The 21,667-nt window shown below is 47.0% G+C and overlaps 1 protein-coding gene across 6 annotated transcripts in view; it reads right to left on the bottom strand.

Annotated features, from left to right (window-relative positions):
* The window catches only part of hsd17b3 (hydroxysteroid (17-beta) dehydrogenase 3), a 63,436-nt gene that overhangs the window by 16,101 nt on the left and 25,668 nt on the right, over nucleotides 1–21,667 (bottom strand). For 3 of the 6 annotated variants that reach the window (XM_048595427.1, XM_048595432.1, XM_048595429.1), the window contains exon 8: nucleotides 5,291–5,360. The exons of the other annotated variants lie outside the window; for them this stretch is intronic. In XM_048595427.1, coding sequence (XP_048451384.1) covers nucleotides 5,291–5,360 — 70 coding nt within the window. The remainder of the gene's footprint in view (nucleotides 1–5,290; nucleotides 5,361–21,667) is intronic. 6 annotated transcript variants of the gene reach the window in all.

Here is a 21,667-nt window from a genome sequence, read left to right as displayed (position 1 = left end):
TTATTGCGTGGACGGGGTGTGAGGGATGAGGTGCGGGAGATGTGGGAGACACGGTTGAGGGCGTTCTCGACCACCGAGGAGGGGAAGTTACGGTCGATCTTAGATCAAAGGAGCGGGCTTATAAAGTTGCCAAAAATGTAAGCCTGGGGAGGATTTTAGAATTCAACAAAGGAGTACCATGAAATTAAATGATGAGAGACCAGAATGAAGGTAAACTAGCAGGAACATGAAAAATGGATTGTAGAAGTTTTTTTGTCATAGTTGGTAATCACTTGCTAATGAGTATGATAGTTCACCTAGGAAATTCTGATCATGAATTCTATGGGTTCTTAAGTGGCTGATGAGCCCAATCCTTGAGCCACATCTCCGACCACACAATTGTCAGGTAGAAGTGGTCCTTGGCCTTGAGATCACTGACATTTCTTTCTTTTGTTCATTTTCTGTACTTCCATTTGCCAACAGGTATTCTCAAAGAATTGTTTCCCTTCTTACAGGAGTTTCCTCCAAATCAGTTTCTTCTCAAGGTGGGTGTTCCATGCATTGACACCAATGCTGCATTTCTTCAAAGAAGTTTTCAGGGAGTCTCTGAAATGCTTCCTTTGCCCTCCTTTTGTTCAAATGCCTTTCTTGAGCTGGATTAATGAGATTTGCTTTGGTAGTCAGAACTCAGGCATCCTAAGCACATGGTCAGCCAGTGGAGCTGATTTCAGGTGATCATGGTGAGGCCAAGTGGCCAACAGTCGAAGCAACTAAAATTGGCTAAACAGTTTCTGCAAGCAAAGCCTGATGGAATGCAAGGAGACCAAAGCTACCCCAGGTCAAAAGCAAACAGGGATCAGCCCAGATCTGTATTACATATTGAACAATAAGAAGAGACGTTATTTTTATTTATTCCTCAGTTTGAGCCAGACCCCTTGGTGCCATGAAGTAATCATATCTTGGAAAGGACATGGGTATTCCTCGGGTGACCTAGCCTAACCTCATTGCGTGATGTGATTCCTGCCCTGTGACTCCATTGGCTAAAGTCACAGAACATTCCAGAAGGGCTCAGAAAGGGGAGATAGGAAGGGACACCTGGTGGACATTCCCTCAGCGAATACTCAACCAGAGAAAACTCCATGCAAAACCCACCTTTGTATTAATAAAACTCAGTGTGCCCATTGACACTGTACAGTGAATTGAATCCAGCAGCCCAATCAAGTTCACCAGAGTGGGTTATATATGTGTTTTTCAGGCAATCAGCTTAGTTTGAGAAAAGTGAATTTGTGTAAGAGTTGGTTTCTTCAACTTGTGAGTGTTTTAATAAAACTAAGTTTGAGCTACAGTCCTTTGTCTTATACAGTTAGAGCACCTGGGTAAAACCTGTGTTATAAGTAACAAATGGGTCACATACAATATGACACTAAATTGCTCCAAAGTCCCACCAGACTTGTATTGTCAAAAATACAGCTTTATCCTGATTTAAGAGGTCAGCTGTCACATGTGACAGCCAGGATTCAAGTGGGTGGCTGAGGATAGAGACACTCAACCTGTAATTAGGCCATAAACTAGGTGTTTTGAAAAGTGAGACCAACAAAGGACAGAATTTGAAGCTAAATTACTTCAGAGTGTTGGTATACTCTAGATTCTGCCACTTGAAGGGCTAAGACCTATCACATGGATTTTCAAAAGGGTATGAAGTGCTTTTCTGATATGCCTTAGACTTAGAGGAACTGGAACAGGAATTTAGCAAAAGACAGATCCTAAACCCAGTTGACTCCTATATACCTATGGCAAACCCTAGGAAGAGACAGTAAAGATGCATGGAAGTTGAATACAGGGTCAGAAGACCCATGAGGATACAGAGAAGCTAGAGTGGGGTCAGCAACCACAAGTTTCAGAGAAGTAAGAAAGCAGCTAATATAGGATCAGGGACAGGGCCCACAAGAGGTGGGGGGGGGGGGGGTAAGAGAGAGAGAGAGAGAGAGAGAGAACAGTAAATTAGAAGGGAGGAATAGGAGGAGAAAATAGCATAGTGCCCAGACAGGGAAGAAATACTGAGAAAGTGCTTTAAACAAAAGTGGCCCAGATGGGTCGAATACTGCAGTAAACCAATAATCGAGTCCGGGACTCTCAGGACAGAAACGCTTGGAGATGGTGCGGAAAACTGAAGGGTCTGAAGAGGGGTCCCGGTCGGAAACGTCAACATTCCTGCTCCTCTGATGCTGCCTGGCCTGCTGTGTTCCTCCAGCTCCACACGTGATCTCTGACTCCAGCATCAGCAGTTCTTACTATCTCTGAGCTGAAGAGAAGTGCGCTTTAAACATCAGCAAGGCGATAGTGATAGCCAGTTGCATGCAGCAGTTTAGAAGTAGAGAATGAGAGAAGGTGAAGCTGGGTAAGGAGCTGGAGGAAGTGAATCCGGAACTGAAGAAAGTAAGAGTCAAAGCAGCAGAACAGGAGCAGAGAAACCAGATGAATTTATTACACCTGAGGCTGTTCAAGAATTATTAGGAACAAAAACAAAGTTGCTGGTAAAGCTCAGCAGATTTGGCAGCATCTGTGAAGTTCTGAGAAAGGGTCACCGGACCCGAAACATTAACTCTGTTGTTTCCTCCTTCACAGATGCTGCCAGACCTGCTAAGCTTTTCCAGCAACTTGATTTTGTTCCTGATTTACAGCATCCACAGTTCTTTTGGTTTTTATCAAGAATTGTCAGATTTATCAGGAAGTGCAGTGTACAATCAGTGACTGTGCAATAAGCTGCAGCCGAGTTATCAGAAAAATGTGCAAATTTACAGTTTGTGCTCAAAGTCCTGCACCAAGCAGACAAGGGAAATAAAGCCCGTGCTGCAGACCATTCTAGATGATAACACAAGTCTGATAAATTAGAGTCCCAGCTTTCAGCACTAGAAAGGAATGATACATGCAATTGGAACAACAGAGATGAAGGAGGGAATGATGAGGTAGACTGGGGAGAATAGAGGAACAGGCTCACAGATACGATAAGTAGTGACGACTGATCACCCCCACCTCCCCTCTCCGGGAAAATCAGTGCCTTCCGCTTCCTAGCATCTTACCCTCCTCAGACAACAATACAACCAGGACAGCCAAGACAATGAAAATCCAATCACATATTCAATCCTATTCACAGAATCACAACTGGCTGAGATAGTGAAGAAAAAACCCACACATGAGGCCTCCGCTGACCCCATATGTTCTTTCAGATTACTCACCAACAAAGAGTTTTATACGGGCCTGATGGTACAGGGAAGAATCACACTAATGTTAGTATCGGACACCTGTGGTCCATTCTGCGTAACCCGATCTCCAGAAAATGGCAGGACGGCAGCTGCAGGACTTGAAAGCAGCAATTATAGCAGCAGTCAGCTACAATAGGGGAGATCCAGTGGAAGGTTTAAATAGGTGTAGCCAGCAAAATGGAGAGCACCCAACCTCATTTGCCAAGTGCCTGTGGACGTAGTTCACAGGAGTCTTCAGTAACACAGATCGGACTGCGCTGGCACCATAAAACAGGTCAAATTGGACCTGAACACTTGTCTGACATACCACTGAGATAACCGGGAAAGCTCGTGAAAAGTTTGATCCCGCAGTCAACAGCTGCACAGAACGATAGGTGAAAAGGAGGATGGGCCAGGCTTGGGAGAAAGATGCATGAATCAACGCATTCCAAACCAGGCAAGAGAAAAGTGCTTCAGAGATAGTAGGAACTGCAGATGCTTGTTATCTCAAGGGAAAAGTGCACCGTGTGGAAAATCGAAGGCGGGAGAGGGAACAGGCAGAGGAAGAGGTCAGCCCCAAGGGAACCCATTCTAGAGCTGGGAGATAGTAGGAACCGCTGATGCCTGGATTCTGAGATAACAAGGTGTACAGCTGGATGAACACAGCAGGCCAAGCAGCATCAGAGGAGCACGAAAGCTGACGTTTCGGGTCTAGACCCTTCTTCAGAAATGGGGGAGGGGAAGGGGATTCTGAAATAAATTGGGAGCGAGGGGGAGGGGGAGGCGGATGGAAGATGGATGAAGGAATAGTTAGGTGGAGAGAAAACGGACAGGTGAAGGAGGCAGGGATGAGGCTTGTAGGTAGGAAGCGGGTGTGGCCGTTGGTCAGTGAGGAGGGAGGAGCGGGTAGGTGGGAGAAAAGACGGACAGGTCAAGGAGGCGGGGACAAGAGGGGAGTTGCGGGTCTTGGGATGAGGTTGGGGTGGGGAGATTTTGAAGCTTGTAAAGTCCACATTGAAACCATTGGGTTGTAGGGTTCCCAGGCAGAATATGAGGTGCTGTTCCTCCAGTTTTCGGGTGGTGAAGCTTGTAAAGACCACATTGAAACCATTGGGTTGTAGGGTTCCCAGACGGAATATGAAACAAAAACTGGAGGAACAGCACCTCATATTCCGCCTGGGAATCCTACAACCCAATGGTCTCAATGTGGACTTTACAAGCTTCAAAATCTCCGCACCCCTGACCTCATCACAAGACCTGCCCCTCTTGTCCCCGCCTCCTTGACCTGTCCATCTTTTCTCCCACCTATCCGCCCCTCCCACCTCACTGACCAAACCCCTCCCCCACTTCCTACTCACACTCACCTTTACTGGCTTCATCCCCGCCTCCTTGACCTGTCCATCTTCTCTCCACCTATCTGCTCCTCTATCTACCTTCTATCATTGCCTCCCCTTCTCTCTATTTATTTCAGAGCCCCCTTCCCCTCCCACATTTCTGAAGAAGGGTCCAGACCCGAAATGTCAGCTTTACCTGCTGCTCTGATGCTGCCTGGCCTGCTGTGTTCATCTAGTTCCACACTTTGTTGTCCCATTCTACAGCTGGTATGCACTATAATTGAGGCCAAGCATGTCACTGCACCGGAAAATACAGGGCATCCCACCAGTCTCCACACAAACAGGGAGCACAGCAGTGATATCAGACCAGAGAAGGACTGGTGTGACAGATCCTGACAGCCACATTGGAGGAAACCAAGAACGCCCTACTCCCCATTCCCCAAGCTGAACATAGGTCCAAGAGCATGAGGAGGTCAGACTACACCAATATGTTTATCTTTTTAACTTGCTCTGAACCTGAGATGGTGCCATGTGCTGGTGACTTTGTTACACTGTAACAAATCTGCAACTGAAGAAGCTGTACCTAGGTACCCTTGTACCTAAGATGGCACTGTAAGTGGTGACTTATTAACTTTTCACTGTACTCATTTCAGTACATGTGACAATAAAACCAATTCAATTAAATTCAATTCAGTTTGGGTGGGTAATGCAAGGTGGGACGGTGTAAGAACTCACCCTTGATTGAAGCGTGATGGAGGACCATACCATTGAATTCTTGTAGGACACAGGAGTCTCCTGCATAACCCTGAATAGATCAAAAAAAATGGTCCATTCATAGCACACAAACAGAACAATCATGTTGATTGGGTTCAGTGGACATTTACATGAGGGAGCAGAAACAGACCCTTTAGAATTATGATGCTCCATAAGAAGTACCAAACCTCGACTACGACTGGATTTGTACCCATTCCCTTGCCTGCCCAACTGTTTTTCTCTGTCTGGGCTCCATCTCCACCCATTGTTTATTCCACCCCCTACCCAACCCCTTCTCTATCATATACATCAACCATTTCCTAGCTAAAATCAGTTCTGAACAAGGATCACTGGACCCGAAAAGTTAACTCTGCTTTCTCTCCACAGATGCTGCCAGACCTGCTGAGCTTTTCCAGCAATTTCTGATTTTGTGCACCATTGTTGATTCTCATTAAAAAAAATTTGGTTCACCAAATTCCCCTTCCGGGGAAAGAAATCTTCCATCCTTACTTGGTCTGTCTTACATGTGACTCCAGACCCACCATATTATAGTTAACTTTTAACTGCCCTTTGGACAATTAATGATGGGCAATAAATGCTGGCCTAGCCAGTGGCATCCACATCCATGAATGAATGTAAACAATAACAGCATCCATGTCACTGAAGTTTTCCAGTGTTTGGCTGGAGCAGCACAGCTAATCCTGGAGGATCTACGCCTTGGCTCAAAGTGTGGCCTAGTGAACAAAGTACAAAGTACAAAGGACAGGATCTAGCATAATGACTGCACGTGTTTACAGATCTGACAGACACCCACAAGGAATACAATCACATGGGGCCCACCTTGCCCCAAGAATCTTTCCCTAGTCTGTGTACCAGTGCGATTGAACACATGTAGCCAATGACTAGTCATTTTGATGTGAATATCAAAAAGGGTGAGGAGAGACTACAGATGGTAGGGGTAGCAGAGTGTCAGACTGAAAAAGCAGAATTTTCATTCCAATGACTTCCCACCTTGGAATCAACCCGATTGAGAGGCTTGGATTCCAATCAGGCAGAGAGTTTTCTGCAGCAAGATATATGACCCCGGGTAGATCTGATAACCCCAATGACCACAGTATGGAGCAAGGTGGTTGATGGCAGCACATCTGCTCCCTCCTGGCCCACAAGCAGTGCTGTCAACAAAAATGGAAATTTCTGGAAATAAAGAACCTCAGCATCTGTGTTGAGAGTGTAACAGACTTAATATTTCAGGTCTATAATCTTTCATCCAAACAGAGACTCATGAGATTTAATAGGTAGTGAACAAGAGATGGGTGAGGCAATGAGGTCTTCAGAGGTCCTGATCCGAAACATCAATTTTCCTGCTCCTCTGATGTTGCTTGGCCTGCTGTGTTCTTCCAGCTCCACACTGTGTTATCTGCATCTGCAGTCCTTGCTATCTCATGGTGTACAGGATACGGGTGCAGTGAAGAAACATGTCAACATGTTTTGAGCTGGACTTGAAACATTAACTGTTTTCTCTCCATAGATGCTGCCAGACCTGCTGAATTTCTCCAGCAATATCTGTTTTTGTTTTAGATTTCCAGTATCTGCAGTTCTTTGTTTTATTTATCTTGGAATCTGGTAAGTGAATACAATGCTACAATGATACAGACACCTGCCACCTCAGGCAAGGACTACACAACATAACAGGATACAAAAATGAAACAGAGCAAGATAGGGGACAAAAAACACATCTCTCCCTGATGGACTCAATGCTTTCTATGCTCGGTTCGAGCAGAAGGCCATTGGCACGGTGTCACCTGCCCTGACAGCCCCGGACACACTTGTTCCATCCGTCACCGCTGTCAGATTGGTCTTCCTGAGAGTCAACTCAAGGAAAGCGAGGGGCCCAGATGGAGACCCCTGCTGTGCACTTAGATTCTGTAGACCAGCTAGTGGATATTCACTGACATCTTCACCCTCTCCTGTCTACAAGCCAAGGTCCCCACCTGTTTCAAGAAGACCAGCATCATCCCAGTATCAATGAAAACACTTGCAAAGTGCCTTAATGACTACCACCCAGTCACTCTGGCCTCCATAATCATGAAGTGCTTCAAGAGGCTGGTCACGGCCCATCCTCCCTCGATCCCCTCCAATTTGCCTACTGATGAAACAGGTCCACAGCGGACACCATTTCCAAAGCCCTACATTCATCCCTGGAACATCTGGATAATGAGAACACCTACGTCAGGCTCCTACTCATCGACTACCCTCTGCCTTCAACATCATAATCCCCTCCAGACTAATCTCAAAATTCCAAGGCCTGGGTTAAGATAGAGAATAGGTCTCCTCCACGATAACCCAACTGGTGCCCGCCAAGGATGCGTTCTCAGCCCCTTACTGTACTCCTTGTACACCCACAACTGTCGCCAAAATCCAAGCAAACGCCATCCACAAGTTTGCTGATGACACCACCGTGGTAGAACGGATATCAAAACAATGAGTTACAATACAGGAAGAGACAGCGCACTTGGTGTCGTGGTGCAATTATAACAACCCCTCTCAATGTTGGAAAAACAAAAGAAGAACTATTCATTGACTTCAGGAAGAAAGGCAGAAGATACAACCCAGTCTATATCAACAGAGCTGAGGTGGAGAGGGTCGAAAGCATCAAATTCCTTGGAGTGACGATAACCGACAATCTGTCCTGTACTTCCCGTGTAGATGCGACAGTCAAGAAGGCACAACAATGCCTCTTCTTCCTCAGGCAGCTTAGGAAATTCAACATGTATATAGGAACCTGCACCAACTTCTACAGATGCACCACAGAAAGCATTCTATCTGAGTGCATAACAGCCTGGTACAGCAACTCCTCTGCCCAGGACTGTAAGAAACTACAGAAGATGGTCTGGGCTGTGCACACAATTACAGAAGCTAACCTCCCACCCATGGACTCCATTTACACTTGTGCAGAAAGGCTACCAAAATCAAAGACCCCTCCCACCCCAGTAATGCTCTCTAACCTTTTCCGTCAGGCAGAAGATACGGAAGCTTGAACACATGCACCAATAGGTTCAAGAACAGCTTCTTCATTGCCATTATTAATCTGCTGAATGGACCTCTAACTTAAAATAATGTTGATCTTGCTAATGCTGATCTTGCTTTACGCACCTCCTGAGCAGCCATAACCTTGTATGTCTCAATCTAAGGACCCTATGATCTACATACTATTGTTTGCTATGATCTGCCTTTACTGCTCGCAAAACAAAAAACTGTTCACTGTACTTCGGTACATGTGACTACAATAAATTAATTCAAATCAAATGACTTGATACATCCAACTCCTTAATTCCAAATCGTGTTTTCACATTTTCCTTTTCTTTTTCTTCTGAGTTCTTTCTTTCTAATTTAAGTTGCTTCATTTGACTTCTAGTCAATTCAGCTGGAGTGCTATCTGGATTTATTTTCTTCCTCAAGGTTCAGATGTTGAGCCAATATTTTAACAGTTTCTGCTTTATCAGTAAATATTTTAAAATCCATTATCAACTTCTCTGCCACTGACTTCAAATGAGCCTTCATTAATTGCTGCAAGGTCACTGTTGCAAGGTCTTCTTTCAAGAGGAAGAGAGACAGACACAATGATAATTCAGCAACTGATGCAGCCATTTTAATCTCTCAATGAATACAGCAAAAAAAATCACTGTGAAGTCCTGTCCATTTGAGTACACTGGGAAATCCCAGTGTACTCATTTCAGCCCATGGATTTGAAATCACACACAAAAAAAAAGTCTCCAATTGTTATGATCCCAATAACATTTATAAACATCTGAATTTCCAGTTATTCCAGTAATTGACTGAAAGGATTGTGTGACAAGGTGAAATAAGTCTAAGGAGGCAGGTATCCCATCACCAAGTCTCCTTTTATTTACACATGAACAGTACATGGACTCTGACTAGCTTTCTCAGAAGTAATCCCTAGAATGAAGAGAATCTTGTTTATATCTGTAAACCAGGGCTCCTTGATTGGCCGAGGTTAACAACCCCAATCAGGGATCTCATACTCGAGAAGATCCACCTGGCCCTTGTTCAATTACTTCATCGCTCCCCCGCCAAGTCCTGGTGTAGACCTGTTCTTTTTCTTGTAGCTTCTCCTGGGACGTTTTTGCACCAGATTTGGTTCCTCTGACTCAGACTCAGACACGGGCAGCGTTTATCAGACCGTAGCCCACCTCTTGCACCCAGAACATCTCGGATGAAATTCTTCCTCGCCTTCAGACAGTAACAGTATTGAGGCTGCGACACTGGCTGCATCCATCTCAGACTCTGAGGTTTCTTCAAAGCTACATGGGGGCGCGGTGACCACGGTTTCTGACAGCCTTTCTGGCTGTTCTGAGGGATCAGGTCTGTCGATCTCACCTCATGTGGATGCACGGCCATTTTGCATGGTTTTGACGCCAAACTTCATCCCCTTAAGTAAATTGTTTCTCTCACTTAGAAGAGGTATGTGGTTGGCACTGGCATTCCTGCTGCCATTTCACTACTCCCCCCCCCCCAAAAGGTCTGGGAATATCAGGTTTGACCTGGTACGGAGTCTTCTCCCCATCAGTAATTCTGCTGGAGCTAACCCTGTAGCTGTGTGAGGTGTGGACCTATAATCAAACAGGAACCAGGACAGTTTGGTAGCAAATGAAGCTGAAGGCTTTTTCTTTGGGCTGCTCTTTCCGCCAGACCATCGAACAATGGATAGTGCGGGGCTGTCCGAACATGCCGAATGCGAAGTGACTTTAGGAAATACCCAAATTCTCTGCTGGTAAATGACGTCCAAGCATCTGTGACCAACACTTCTGGGAGTCTGTGTATTGCAAATGATGCTTGCAGCTTTTCTACTGTTATTCCTGAGTTTGCTACATGAACTCTATGCACGCCCACTTTGAATTGGACATCCGCAATTAGCAAGAACATTGAACCCATGAAAAAGACCCACATAGTAGACGTGTAACCAAGTCCAGGGTTTACCTGGCTATTCCCACCAAAGTGGAGAAGCTGTTGATGGCAATTTTTCTTGGTGGCACTCTGGCCATTGCCTCACCAACGTGGCTATGTCAGAATCCAATCCTGGTGACCAGAAATCACTTTTCACCAACATCTTCATTTTGGAAACCCCTGGAGGAGTTTAGCCAGTATCTGGCAGCAACCTTTGCTCCGGACAATCACTCTTGCTCCCCATAATAATACTCGGTCCTCTACGGTGATCTGGTCTTGCCAGGTCCAGAAAGGTTTCAATTCTGGTTGTGATGGTTCTTTTGTTACCCCAACTCCCTGCCATCACCACCAGCTGTTTTAGTTTTACCAGGATGGGATCATTTTGTGTCCACAGTCAGATATTGTCAGCAGGGGCCAGAAGGGTGTCCAGGAAGTCTAAAATTAGAATAAACTCTTCTAGGGGAGGCACCACCACGGGTGTATCTGCCAATAGGAGGCAGCTTAAGGCATCCACATTTCCCACTTGGCCTCCCAGACAATGTTCCAACTTGTAATTGTACATACTCAGAATAAGAGCCCACCATTGAATTCAACCAGAAGCTATGGACAGCACAGCCTTGTCTTCTTTAAGTAGCCCTAGCAGGAGTTTATGGTCCATACTATTACAAACTTATGTCCATAAAAGGTATCGGTGGAACTTTCTCACACCAAGGAAGACCGCCAAACGTTCCTTCTCTACCTAGGCGTATGTGTGTTCAGGATGAGCCAAAGTCCAGGAAGCATACACCATTGGGCCATCAGTGAGCCAACACTACCCAATACCCTATGGAGATGCATCGCATGTCAGCACTACAGCTTGTTTGGGATTGTAGTGCGGTAACACCTTAGCTGCTTTTTAACTTCCCTAAAGATTACTTTTTAAATACGTGACCATTTCCAAGACAGACTCTTTTTCAAAAGCAAGCGCAAGGGTGCCAAGATGGAGGCCAAGTTACGGATGAATTTCCCATAATGATTCACCAACCCAAGGAAAGACTTAAGCTCTGGTACAGATGTGGGAGCCAGGGCACATTTGATCACCTTCGCTTTATCTTACAATAGGTGTAAACCAGTCTTGTTGACTCTGTAACCCAAGTGTGTTACTTAGGATGCCTGGAACACGCATTTTTTCCTTCAAAAGCGTATGCCTGCCTGAGAGAAATGTTTAAGCACTATGTCCAAGTTCTCTAAGTGCTCTTTATTGGGCTTCCTGGTTATTAGCGTGTCATCCAGATAAATGCCAACCCAGGGTAGACCTTGTAAAATGTTCTCCATTGTCCACTAAGAAAAGGCGTAGGCTGATGATATCCCAAATGGCAGTCTTGTATATTGGTACAAATCCTTTTGGGCATTAATTGCGGCATACATCTTGGACTCCTATTGTACTGAAATTTACAAGTAGGCTAGGCTGATTCCTGCTTCGTGAAGGACAGCTCCCTGCCAATTTCATGTACAAGTCCTCTATGGGAGGAATTGTGTATTTATCCATTTGCAAGAAGCAGTTTATTGTTTGTTTAAAATCCCTACAAAGGTAAACCAATCCATCAGGCTGCACAATTGTTATGACCAGTGCTGCCCATTCCGCGAACTATACTGGTTTGATAATTCCTTCGCTTTCCAGCCTCCTGATTTCAGACTCTACTTTTGCATTTAAGGCAAATAACACTGGGCAGGCCTTGCAGAATTGCATATTGCTTCTTGGTCAACAATGTAGGGTGGCCTTGGCTCCTTTGATAGTCCCTAGACCTTCCTGAAAAACTTCCAGATATTTAATTAGGACTTCACTCAAAGTCATTTTCTAATCAAAAAATGTTGAGCCAATCAAGGTGAATCTTTCTCAATCAATTCCACACCATCAAGCTTGGGCCCAAGCCTTTTACTACAATCAGTGGTAAGTGCACCAACTGCTTCTCACAGAAGACCGGAACCAAAGTCATACTCTTAATCTGTCATGGTTCCCCAGTTTGATTTTTAGTCTGGCAGTGGTCTTGTGCAAACTTAAGGGTTGGAGTCCAGAGTGAATCTTGTTAGAGACTGGTTCTGCAATCACTGATACAGCTGCTCCAGTATCAACCTCCATTAAAACCAGGTGACTGTTTAATCAGACATTTGTTTTGATTGGTTCTGATTTGGATGTTACTAAGCAATTTAACTGTTCCAAACTACATGTAGGTGACATTTCCAGCGTGCGTGCTCTCCTGGATACCAGCCTATGAGCTCTCTTACTCAAGTCAAGTCCCGTAGGACTCCTTTGCTGTTTCGAGTCTGTGTACTGGCAGAAACTACAATGGCTTGCCGACCCAGATCGTGAAGAACATTTTAGCCACTTGGCAGGGGCTCGGCTTTGTTTTGGGGTTTTGCTGTGGGCTTAACTATGGTCCCTCTGCTCAGGATATGTCCTGCATGAGGCTCTGTGATTGCCTACCCTCAAGTGGTGTTCCCCAACCTCACTTGGACAGGTGAGGGTGTCCACTTCCATTGGGATATCCTGTGGCTCCATTTGCTGCATTTTCTAATGGCAAAGCCAGTTGTAGTGCCTGTTTTTGGGCTTCGGCTAGTAGATGCTTTTGCATGGTTACGTCATTAATCCCACAAACCAAATGGTCTCTCAGCATCTCATTCAGGATTAACCCAAAATCACATGCCTCTGCCAGTCATTTTAACCTCGTCAAACATCCCAATACCATTCCCCTGATTCTCAAACAGCCAAATAAAACCCATAGCATCTCAGGATTAGAGAAGCTTAGGATCATAATATTCCTTAACTAAATCTGTCAACTCTTGAAAGGTTTTAGTATGTGTTGCCTCAGGGACAGTTAGACTCCTAATAACTGAAAATACTGCAGGTGCGCAAGCAGCCAGAAGAATTATTCATAACTTTTCATCTGCCCCAGTGTCATTTGTCCTGAAAAAAGTAATGCATTCTTTCCATATACTGAACCCAGTCTTCAACAGCAGGATCAAATGAGTCCAAATCAAGCTTCCCAAATAAGGACATAATGCCAGAAATGCTTACCCCAACTCAGGGACAACTGTTGCGTGTGAATTTTCTTCAGGAGTGTACTATTTTCTCTTGCCACCACAAAATAACCCCAAGAAGGCAGGAATCCCATCACCAAGTCACCCTTCATTTACATGCACATGATACATGAATTCTGACAAGCTTGCTCAGAGCCAGTCCCTAGAATGAAGAGACTCTGTGAGACTGCTGCTACATATCTGTCAGCCAGGGCTCCCTGATGGGCCCAGGTTAACAAACCCAATCAGGGATCTCATACTTGATTAAAACCACCTGGCCCTCATTCCAACCCCTATACAAGGTTTCAAGTTTTAACATTTCTTGAGTAACAAACAAACTAAAAGCACCATTGAATAAATACTACTTTTGTCATCAAATATATTCCACACTACTGAAACATTTTGCACATGTAATTTTAAAAATGACCTGCCATGGTTATATTTCATTCTGTTCCTTCAGTGTGTAATTTATTGCCCAAAATTAGTCCATAGTTATTTTCCACTCCTGTTGGCCTGATTCCTTTTTCCTTTCCCAACCAAGTGACTTCTAGTGTCAGGATTGGCTTGTGTGGTGGCTTGCCAAAGATAGGTAAATCTTCCACCCTCATTTAAATCCTCATGACCTTGATCTCTTCAACCTGTGTATTAGCTCTCACCCACCTTCCACTTTGTAATGTTTTCCTCTACTTGAGGTATAGGACTGGCTGCTTCTTTCTCTATGCTCTCTCAGATTCTTGTAGACTGACCTCTCTGTGAAGTTTAGGGATATCTTAGGAAATCTGCAACTCAATTTCACAATAGTTTCCTACTGGCTGTTTTTACCTTAAGTCCATTATCATGGCAATGTGAATTATATGTGCCTTTTATCAAGGTGGAAATGCTAATTAGCCACCATCTCAACCTCCCCAACTCAATTCTATCTTGGAATTAAATAGACAGGCTAAAGTGTAACTGTTTGTAAAACATGGCACTTCTAACATCTCCCTGTGATACTTGCAGACTATTTATCCACAGTTATCACAGCTACTTTTGTCATTGTCCACAAGTGTGAACATATTACACCTATTTAAGGTCTACAAGGTAAAATCGCATGGTGTTAGGGGTAACTTAATAGCTTGGATAGAGGATTGGCTAACCAACAGAAAGCAGAGAGTTGGGATAAATGGGTCCTTTGCTGGTTGACAAGATATAACTAGTGGGGTGTCCCAGGTTTTAGTCATCAGGGCCCCAATTATTTATAACCCTATTAATCGTTTGGATGAAATCAATAGAATACATGATAGCTGATGACACTAAAATAAGTGGGAAAGTAAGATGTAATGAAGAAATAAGAAATTTACAAATGGATCTTGATGGGTTAAGTGAATGGACCAAAATTTAGCACATGTAGTTTAATGGGGATAGATATGAGGTTATCCATTTTGGCTCAGAGGAATAGAAAGACAACTTATTATCTAAATGGAGAGAAACTTCAGAGTGCTTCAGTGCAGAGGGATCTGAGCAACTTCATGCATAAATTGCAGAAAACTAGTATGCTGGTAATAAGGAAGGCATACAGAATTTTGGCATTTATTGCTAAAGGAATAGAGTATACAAATTGGAAAGTGTTGCTGCAAGTGTACAATCCATTGGCTGCAAGATCTTAGAGGTCTCTAATTTGTAACAGTTGATTGAGCATAATAGTGTCAGTTGTCACTCCAAGGCTCAAGTTGGAGTTCACCATAAAATAATCAAGAACTAGATTTTTTTATTTGCTCAGCCCCCTCCCTATTCATTACTTGCAATATTCAGGAATGACAATTCACTGCACTTGCACATTATAAAAACTGTAGTATATGAAATGGATAACAAATATTACTGTAATCTAAACATAGATTCAATATATACTTCCATTATACCCTTCCTTGAGTAAAATAAAAATTATTTGGCATCCGGATGAGTGAGGACAGTACTGGATTATATATGCAGAATATGTAGCAAAGTTATCAGCAATAATTTGTTGGGTAACCATATTTTATACTGTTCACAGATAGGGAAAGAAGGTACTTATTCCTATGAAGCTTCCTTCTCATAACTCATTGTCCAATACTTTTTGTCCTCCTCTCTGGCTTCCAGATTATTTTTCTGTAATCAATTTAACATCCTTTGCCCAGTATAAATAGGGTATTACAGACTTAAAAATGGCATTGACAAAACTAGTAGATTTACACTGCTATGACTGTATCAGGCAAAAGAATTGGCAGATGGAATATAATACAGGAAAGTGTGGGGCGAAGCACTTTGGCAGGAAGAACAGAGGAGCTAAATATTATTTAAATGGAGGCAGACTGCAGAAAGCTGCAGCTCGGCCCTCCTGCATGAATCCCAAAAAGCCAATGTGATAATTGGAAGCAGTTGGATCTTGTTGACTACGAGATCCTTGATTGGTGTTGATAACTTGGGCCCATCAGGAAAGCCCTAGTTGACCAACATAACCAGGAGATTCACTGGCCACATGGGTGTTTTTCCTGGTGATGGAAAATATTGAATAAAATTATCTTGCACATTGTGTTTTTACTGACTCCTGCACTTACACACATGCTAAAAAAAAGAAAAAGAAAATATAACAAGGAGATTCAGAATCTCCTCAGTTCAGAGGACTGACTCCAAACTCGCTGACGACAGCCACTGTACTGTGGAGGAAGAAGCTGTACTCTTTGGACTGCACTGTCAACTCGGTTCTTTCATGGCTGTATAAGCCTCTATTTCTACGGTTGCTATTAGCTCAGCCCCTGGTTCTGCTGCTGCTGCAGCCTGGACCTACCCAATCCTGCTGCTGCCATCTGGGCCTTACAGTTGCCGCTGCCTGGTCCTTCCACCACTGCTACTGCCACTGCCTGGGCCTTCCAACGTCACTGCTGCTGCTGCCTGGGTCTTTCAGTTGCCGCTGCCTGGCTCTCCCATCTCTGCTGCTGCTGTCTAGGCCCTACCACAGGCCCCACCTACGAACTACTGCTGCTATCTTTGGCTCCTTGCATGTGGACTGTTGCTGCTACCTGAGGTCTTCCACCTGTGGACTGCTACTGTCTGGGGTGACAACTCACAGCCTCTGACAGCACTATTCTTCCCCCACCCATCTCTACTCTTACCCATGGTAACATGAATAGCCCCAGGGTGGCAGGGCCTAGCCGCACCTATGGCAGAGTAGCCGCAGCCTTAGGCTTAGCTGCTTCAGCCCCAGCTGTGACCCCATGTCCCTTTAGACTCATGACAAAGGGCCTAGAGGTTAAGCCCTACCCATACTCCAACATGACCATCAAGGCCTGCAGCAAGGCCATGGCCTGAATAGTCAGCCTGCTGGCCATCATCACTGCAGCCAAAATGCATGGTAAGGCCATAATTTTTCTTCGGTCCGAGCAGGAGGTGCATCTGGTCATTGAGAATCATAGAATCCCTACAGTGTGGAAACAGGCCCTTCAGCCCAACAAGTTCACACCGAACATCAGAGCATCCCACCCAGACCCATCCCTCTATAACCCACCTAATCTACACATCCCTGAACACTACGGGCAATTTAGCATGACCGATCCACCTAACCTGCACATCTTTGGACTGTGGGAGGAAACTGGAGCACCCAGAGGAAACCCACGCAGACACGGGGAGAACATGCAAACTCCACACAGACAGTCGCCCAAGGGTGGAATCAAACCCAGGTCCCTGGTGCTGTGAGGCAGCAGTGCTAACCACTAAGCCACTGTGCCACTCTAAAGAAGGGGCTCACTGTGGATGGGACATATTTGCCCGTCAATCCTCTGGAGGTTCAACGTCCTCCCTCATTGGCAGTGAGCGCCTCCTCCCCAACTTACAATTGCTGGGGGAAATCCAGTCAGGTGTCATACCACTCCTGCTCGAACTTAAGGACCCCACCCTCAAATACATTTACTCCTTCCTGTGCCAGGTATTCATTTGTTTCGCACAGGAGGAGGTGACCAAGGGCTCTTTCACTGTGCTCCATGAGGGCATGGCCTACTACTTCCTCTGTATGGCGGATGGCATGCAGTGTCACCGCTGCCGAGAGGTGAGGCTTGTAAGGAAGAACCGCCCCACCCTGAAGGCCACCCAGCCTGCACCGGCGGTGGAAGGTGGCACTGCTGCACCCGCTTCCTCTCCCCCCAAAGCAAATGGGGCCCAAGCCAGAGGTTGCTATCCCTAGTGCCCCCCACAGAGCTCCCCTTCGAGGAACTCAGGGACTTTATAAGGGTACCATGGTCGCCATGATAGAGTCCTGCTGGCTCTTGACCACTGGGAAGATTTTGCACTGGTCTTCTGGTCTACCCAGACTGCTCACCATGCACCCACGCTGGCCCAGAGCAACTGGTGGCAGTTCAGGACGTTCCTCAATGCACTCACAGGGAGGGCGAAAGACCTTTGTGAGTGTTTTTGACCATTTCACTGGTGATGGTTGCGCACTACTGCTGATATAAAGACTACCATAGCCAGCCTCAACATCAATAGCAGCAAGGACTCACAACACAGATCCAGAACTTCTCAATCCTGCGGAATGGGAAGCCTACAATGTGCTTCCGGCAAGAACCCCATACTGCCCTGGGAGACAAAGCCACCTGCTCCTGTAGTGGCGAGGAGGGGTCTACATGAGTCACCTTACCTGCAAATCTTGTTGGCCCACATTTACAGCCGGAGATCTTGGGGGTCATGGAGCCTGTGCCAGGCCGTCAGCTTTACCCGATGGTGCAGCTTGGGGGCACAAAGCTTCACTTCGTGAATGTATACGCTCCTTCGGTCAGCCGAGGCAAGCGCACTTCTACGATGAAGTGTCCGCTAATCTCACCTCCATTGACGAAGGCCAGTGCGTTGTCCTCGGGGGAGATTTTAACTACGTTCTCAAGGTCAGGGACCATGGTGGTGCCCCATCTGGCTTGGCGTCAGGAAGGAGGTTGGGGGATTAGGTCAAGTCCTTCGACCTGGTGGACGTCTGACGAAATCTCCATCCTGACTCCACTGCCTTCACCTTCGTGAAGCCTGGGGTCGGAGCATCCAGGATCGATCGCCTGTACATTTCGTAGGCGTATGCCTCCTGTGCCGCACACAGACCATCACTTAGTGTGGGCTGAACTCCTTCTGTTCAGCACCCGGCTCGGGTCTGCGCACCACCACTTTAAGAACATGCTCCTGGAGGACGAGCAGTTCCAGGACTTGTTTTATCGGTTCTGGGCCGACTGGAGGAGGAAGTGGGGGGGCTCCCCTCCTTGAGGTTATGGTGGGACATGGGCAAGGCTCACATCCGCGGCTTCTGTCAGTATGTGAGGGGGTCGATGAAGAGGCGGAAATCCAGGATTGGGGAGTTGGAGAAGGAGGTGCTCGACCTGGAGTCATGTCTCGGTCAGCCTGATGCAGACCCGGCCCTGTGAGGGGGCTGTACGAAGAGGAGAAGGCCACACTCTGGGACCTGCAGCTCGTCGGGTCATGGGGCACATATGTGAGGTCACGGTTCCGGCTTCCTCCAGGACTTGGACCCTGACTCCCCCTTCTTCTACTCACTGGAAAAACGGTGTGGCATCCGTCAGCAGCTCCTTGTGCTTCTGGCAAACAACGGGTCCCTTGTCTCGGATCCGGAGGACATCAGGGCCCAGGTTCATGTCTACTACTCGGCTCTGTTTGCTCTGGATCTGTCCAGGGAGGATGCTCGCAGAGTGCTATGGGAGGACCTGCTGCAGCTCAGCCCGGATTACGCCAACAGGCTTGACGCTCCCATCACCTTTGAGGAGCTGACCAGCGCCCTCAACCGGCTCATGAGGGGCAAGTCCACGGGGCTGGACGGGCTAACGGTGGAGATCTTCAGGGCGTTCTGGGATGTCCTGGGGGGTGACTATGCGCAGGTCCCGGGGGAGTGTCTTACGGCTGGACAGCTGCCCCTTTCTTTGTGCAGGGCGGTCATCATGCTGCTGCCAGAGAAAGGGAACCTTCATTCTCTCAAGAACTGGAGTCTGGTCTCCTTCCTCAGCACAGATTACAAAATCTTCACAGGGCATCGGCTTCTCACCTGGGCATCCATACTGGCCCACATGATCCACCCCAACCAGTCGTACGTGGTCCTGGTCCAGAGGATTCAAAACAACGTCCACCTGGTCTGGGACCTGATTCTTTTCCGTCGATGGACTGGTCTGCCTTGCGCCTTCCTGCCTCTCGATCAGGAGAAGGCGTCCAACAGGGTCAATCACAAGTATCTGCTTGGCACTCTGCAGGCATTCAAGTTTGGGACGCAGTTTGTCGCACAATTCCACCTTTTGTACGTAACCGCAGAGTGTCTGGTTAAAGTAAATTGGTCCCTGACAGGGCCCCTTCACTTCAGCTGGAGCACCACCCATCTCCTCTATCTGGGGGCCTACCTTAGCCAGGCTGAGGAATCATGGCCGGCAAATTGGCAGGAGCTGGAGGCCAAAGTCTCGGCTCGCCGAGGCCACTGGACAGAGTGCGGTCTTACAGGAGTCGAGTGCTGGTCATAAGCCAGCTGGTGGCCTCCATGTTGCAGTACCGGCTGGTCCCTTTGGTCCCTCCTCCTGGTTTTGTCGCTGACATCCAGAGAACATTGGTTCACTTCTTCTGGGACAAAATGACGCACTGGGTCGCAGCACAGGTTCTGAGTCTCCCTATTGAGGAGGGCGGTCAGTGGCTGGTGTGCGCCTGCACTCAAGTGGCAACTTTCCGCCTTCAGATCTTGCAGCGATACCTTTACATTGAGCCTCCTCCTAGGTGGTGCACCCTGGCGACATATTTTTTCCGCCAGGTGCATAACCTTAACTACAGCACGCAGCTCCTATTTATTGACCGTAACGGTTTGGAAGTTGCCCTCAGGACGCTGCCTGAATTTACTGGGACCTAATCACTATCTGGAACATGGTCAACTCGCGCCAGGCTGAGCCTCCATCAGGAATAGGGCTATGATCAGAGAGCTGTTGCTCAGGCATCCGCACCTCCATAATCACAGGTTTGATTGGCTGTCAGTAGGGAGGACCGTGGCTGTAGGTGCGACCAGAATCAGGGACATGCTGGGTGGCAGGGGCCTGGGCTGGACGCTGCTGCAGGAATTGGCAGACAGGGTGGGGGTAGACATCCAGTTCACAACCATTGCCATCCAACGCCTTAAAAGGGTGTCGTTCGGACCTGACATTGTGCACCAGTTGGAGAACGCTCAGGTGTGCGGTGGATTCCTGTCCGCATGTAGCCCTACTCGGACGGAATTTCACATTGGCCCCAGGATCCCGTACCTCCCTCCGGGAGCCTGTGCCCCGCAACTTGAGTCGTCTCTGGAATTTTTGTTCTACGTCTTTTAGAGATGCCAAACAAACAAGCTATGCCTGCCTCTTTGTAGGTTACGTGGAACAATCCCTCTTCCGTACCTACACTGGCCCTAAACCCCACCTCTTCCTCCGTTACACTGATGACTGTATTGGCGCCGCCTCGTGCTCCCACAAGGAGCTCGAACAATTCATCCACTTCACCAACACCTTCCACCCCAACCTTAAGTTCACCTGGACCATCTCTGATACCTCTCTCTCCTTCCTGGACCTCTCTGTTTCCATCTCTGGCAACCACCTGGAAACCAATATCCATTTCAAGCCCACCAACTCCCACAGCTAACTAGAATACACCTCCTCCCACCCACCTTCCTGCAAAAATGCCATCCCCTATTCCCAATTCCTTCGCCTCCGCTGCATCTGCTCCCAGGATGAGGCATTCCACTCCCGAACATCTCAGATGTCCTCGTTTTTCAAGGACCGCAACGCCCCCCCACCCAGTGGTCGAGAACGCCCTCGACCGTGTCTTCCGCATTTCCCGCAACTCATCCCTCACACCCACTCCCCGGAATAACAACCAAAACAGAATCTCCCTCATCCTCACGTACCACCCCACCAACCTCCAGATCCAACACATCATCCTCCGACACTTCCACCATCTGCAATCCGACCCCACCACCAAAGACATTTTTCCCTCCCCACCTTTATCTGCTTTCCGGAGGGACCACTCTCTCGGTGACTCCCCTGTCCGCTCCACATTCGCCTCCAGCCCCACCACACCCAGCACTTTTCCCTGCAACCGCAGGAAGTGCTACATGTGCCCCTACACCTCCCCCCATACCAGGCCCCATGAAGACTTTCCACATCAAACAGATGTTCACCTGCACATCTGCTAATGTGGTATACTGTATCCGCTGTTCCCGTTGTGGCCTCCTCGACATCGGGGAAACCAAGCGGAGGCTTGGGGACCGCTTTGTGGAACACCTACGCTCGGTTCGCACTAAACAACTCCACTTCGCAGTCGCGAACTATTTCAACTCTC

The sequence above is a fragment of the Rhincodon typus genome, chromosome 3 (assembly GCF_021869965.1).
Source record: "Rhincodon typus isolate 14 chromosome 3, sRhiTyp1.1, whole genome shotgun sequence".
Lineage (NCBI taxonomy): Eukaryota > Metazoa > Chordata > Chondrichthyes > Orectolobiformes > Rhincodontidae > Rhincodon > Rhincodon typus.
This window is presented reverse-complemented; position numbering and strand designations above follow the sequence as displayed.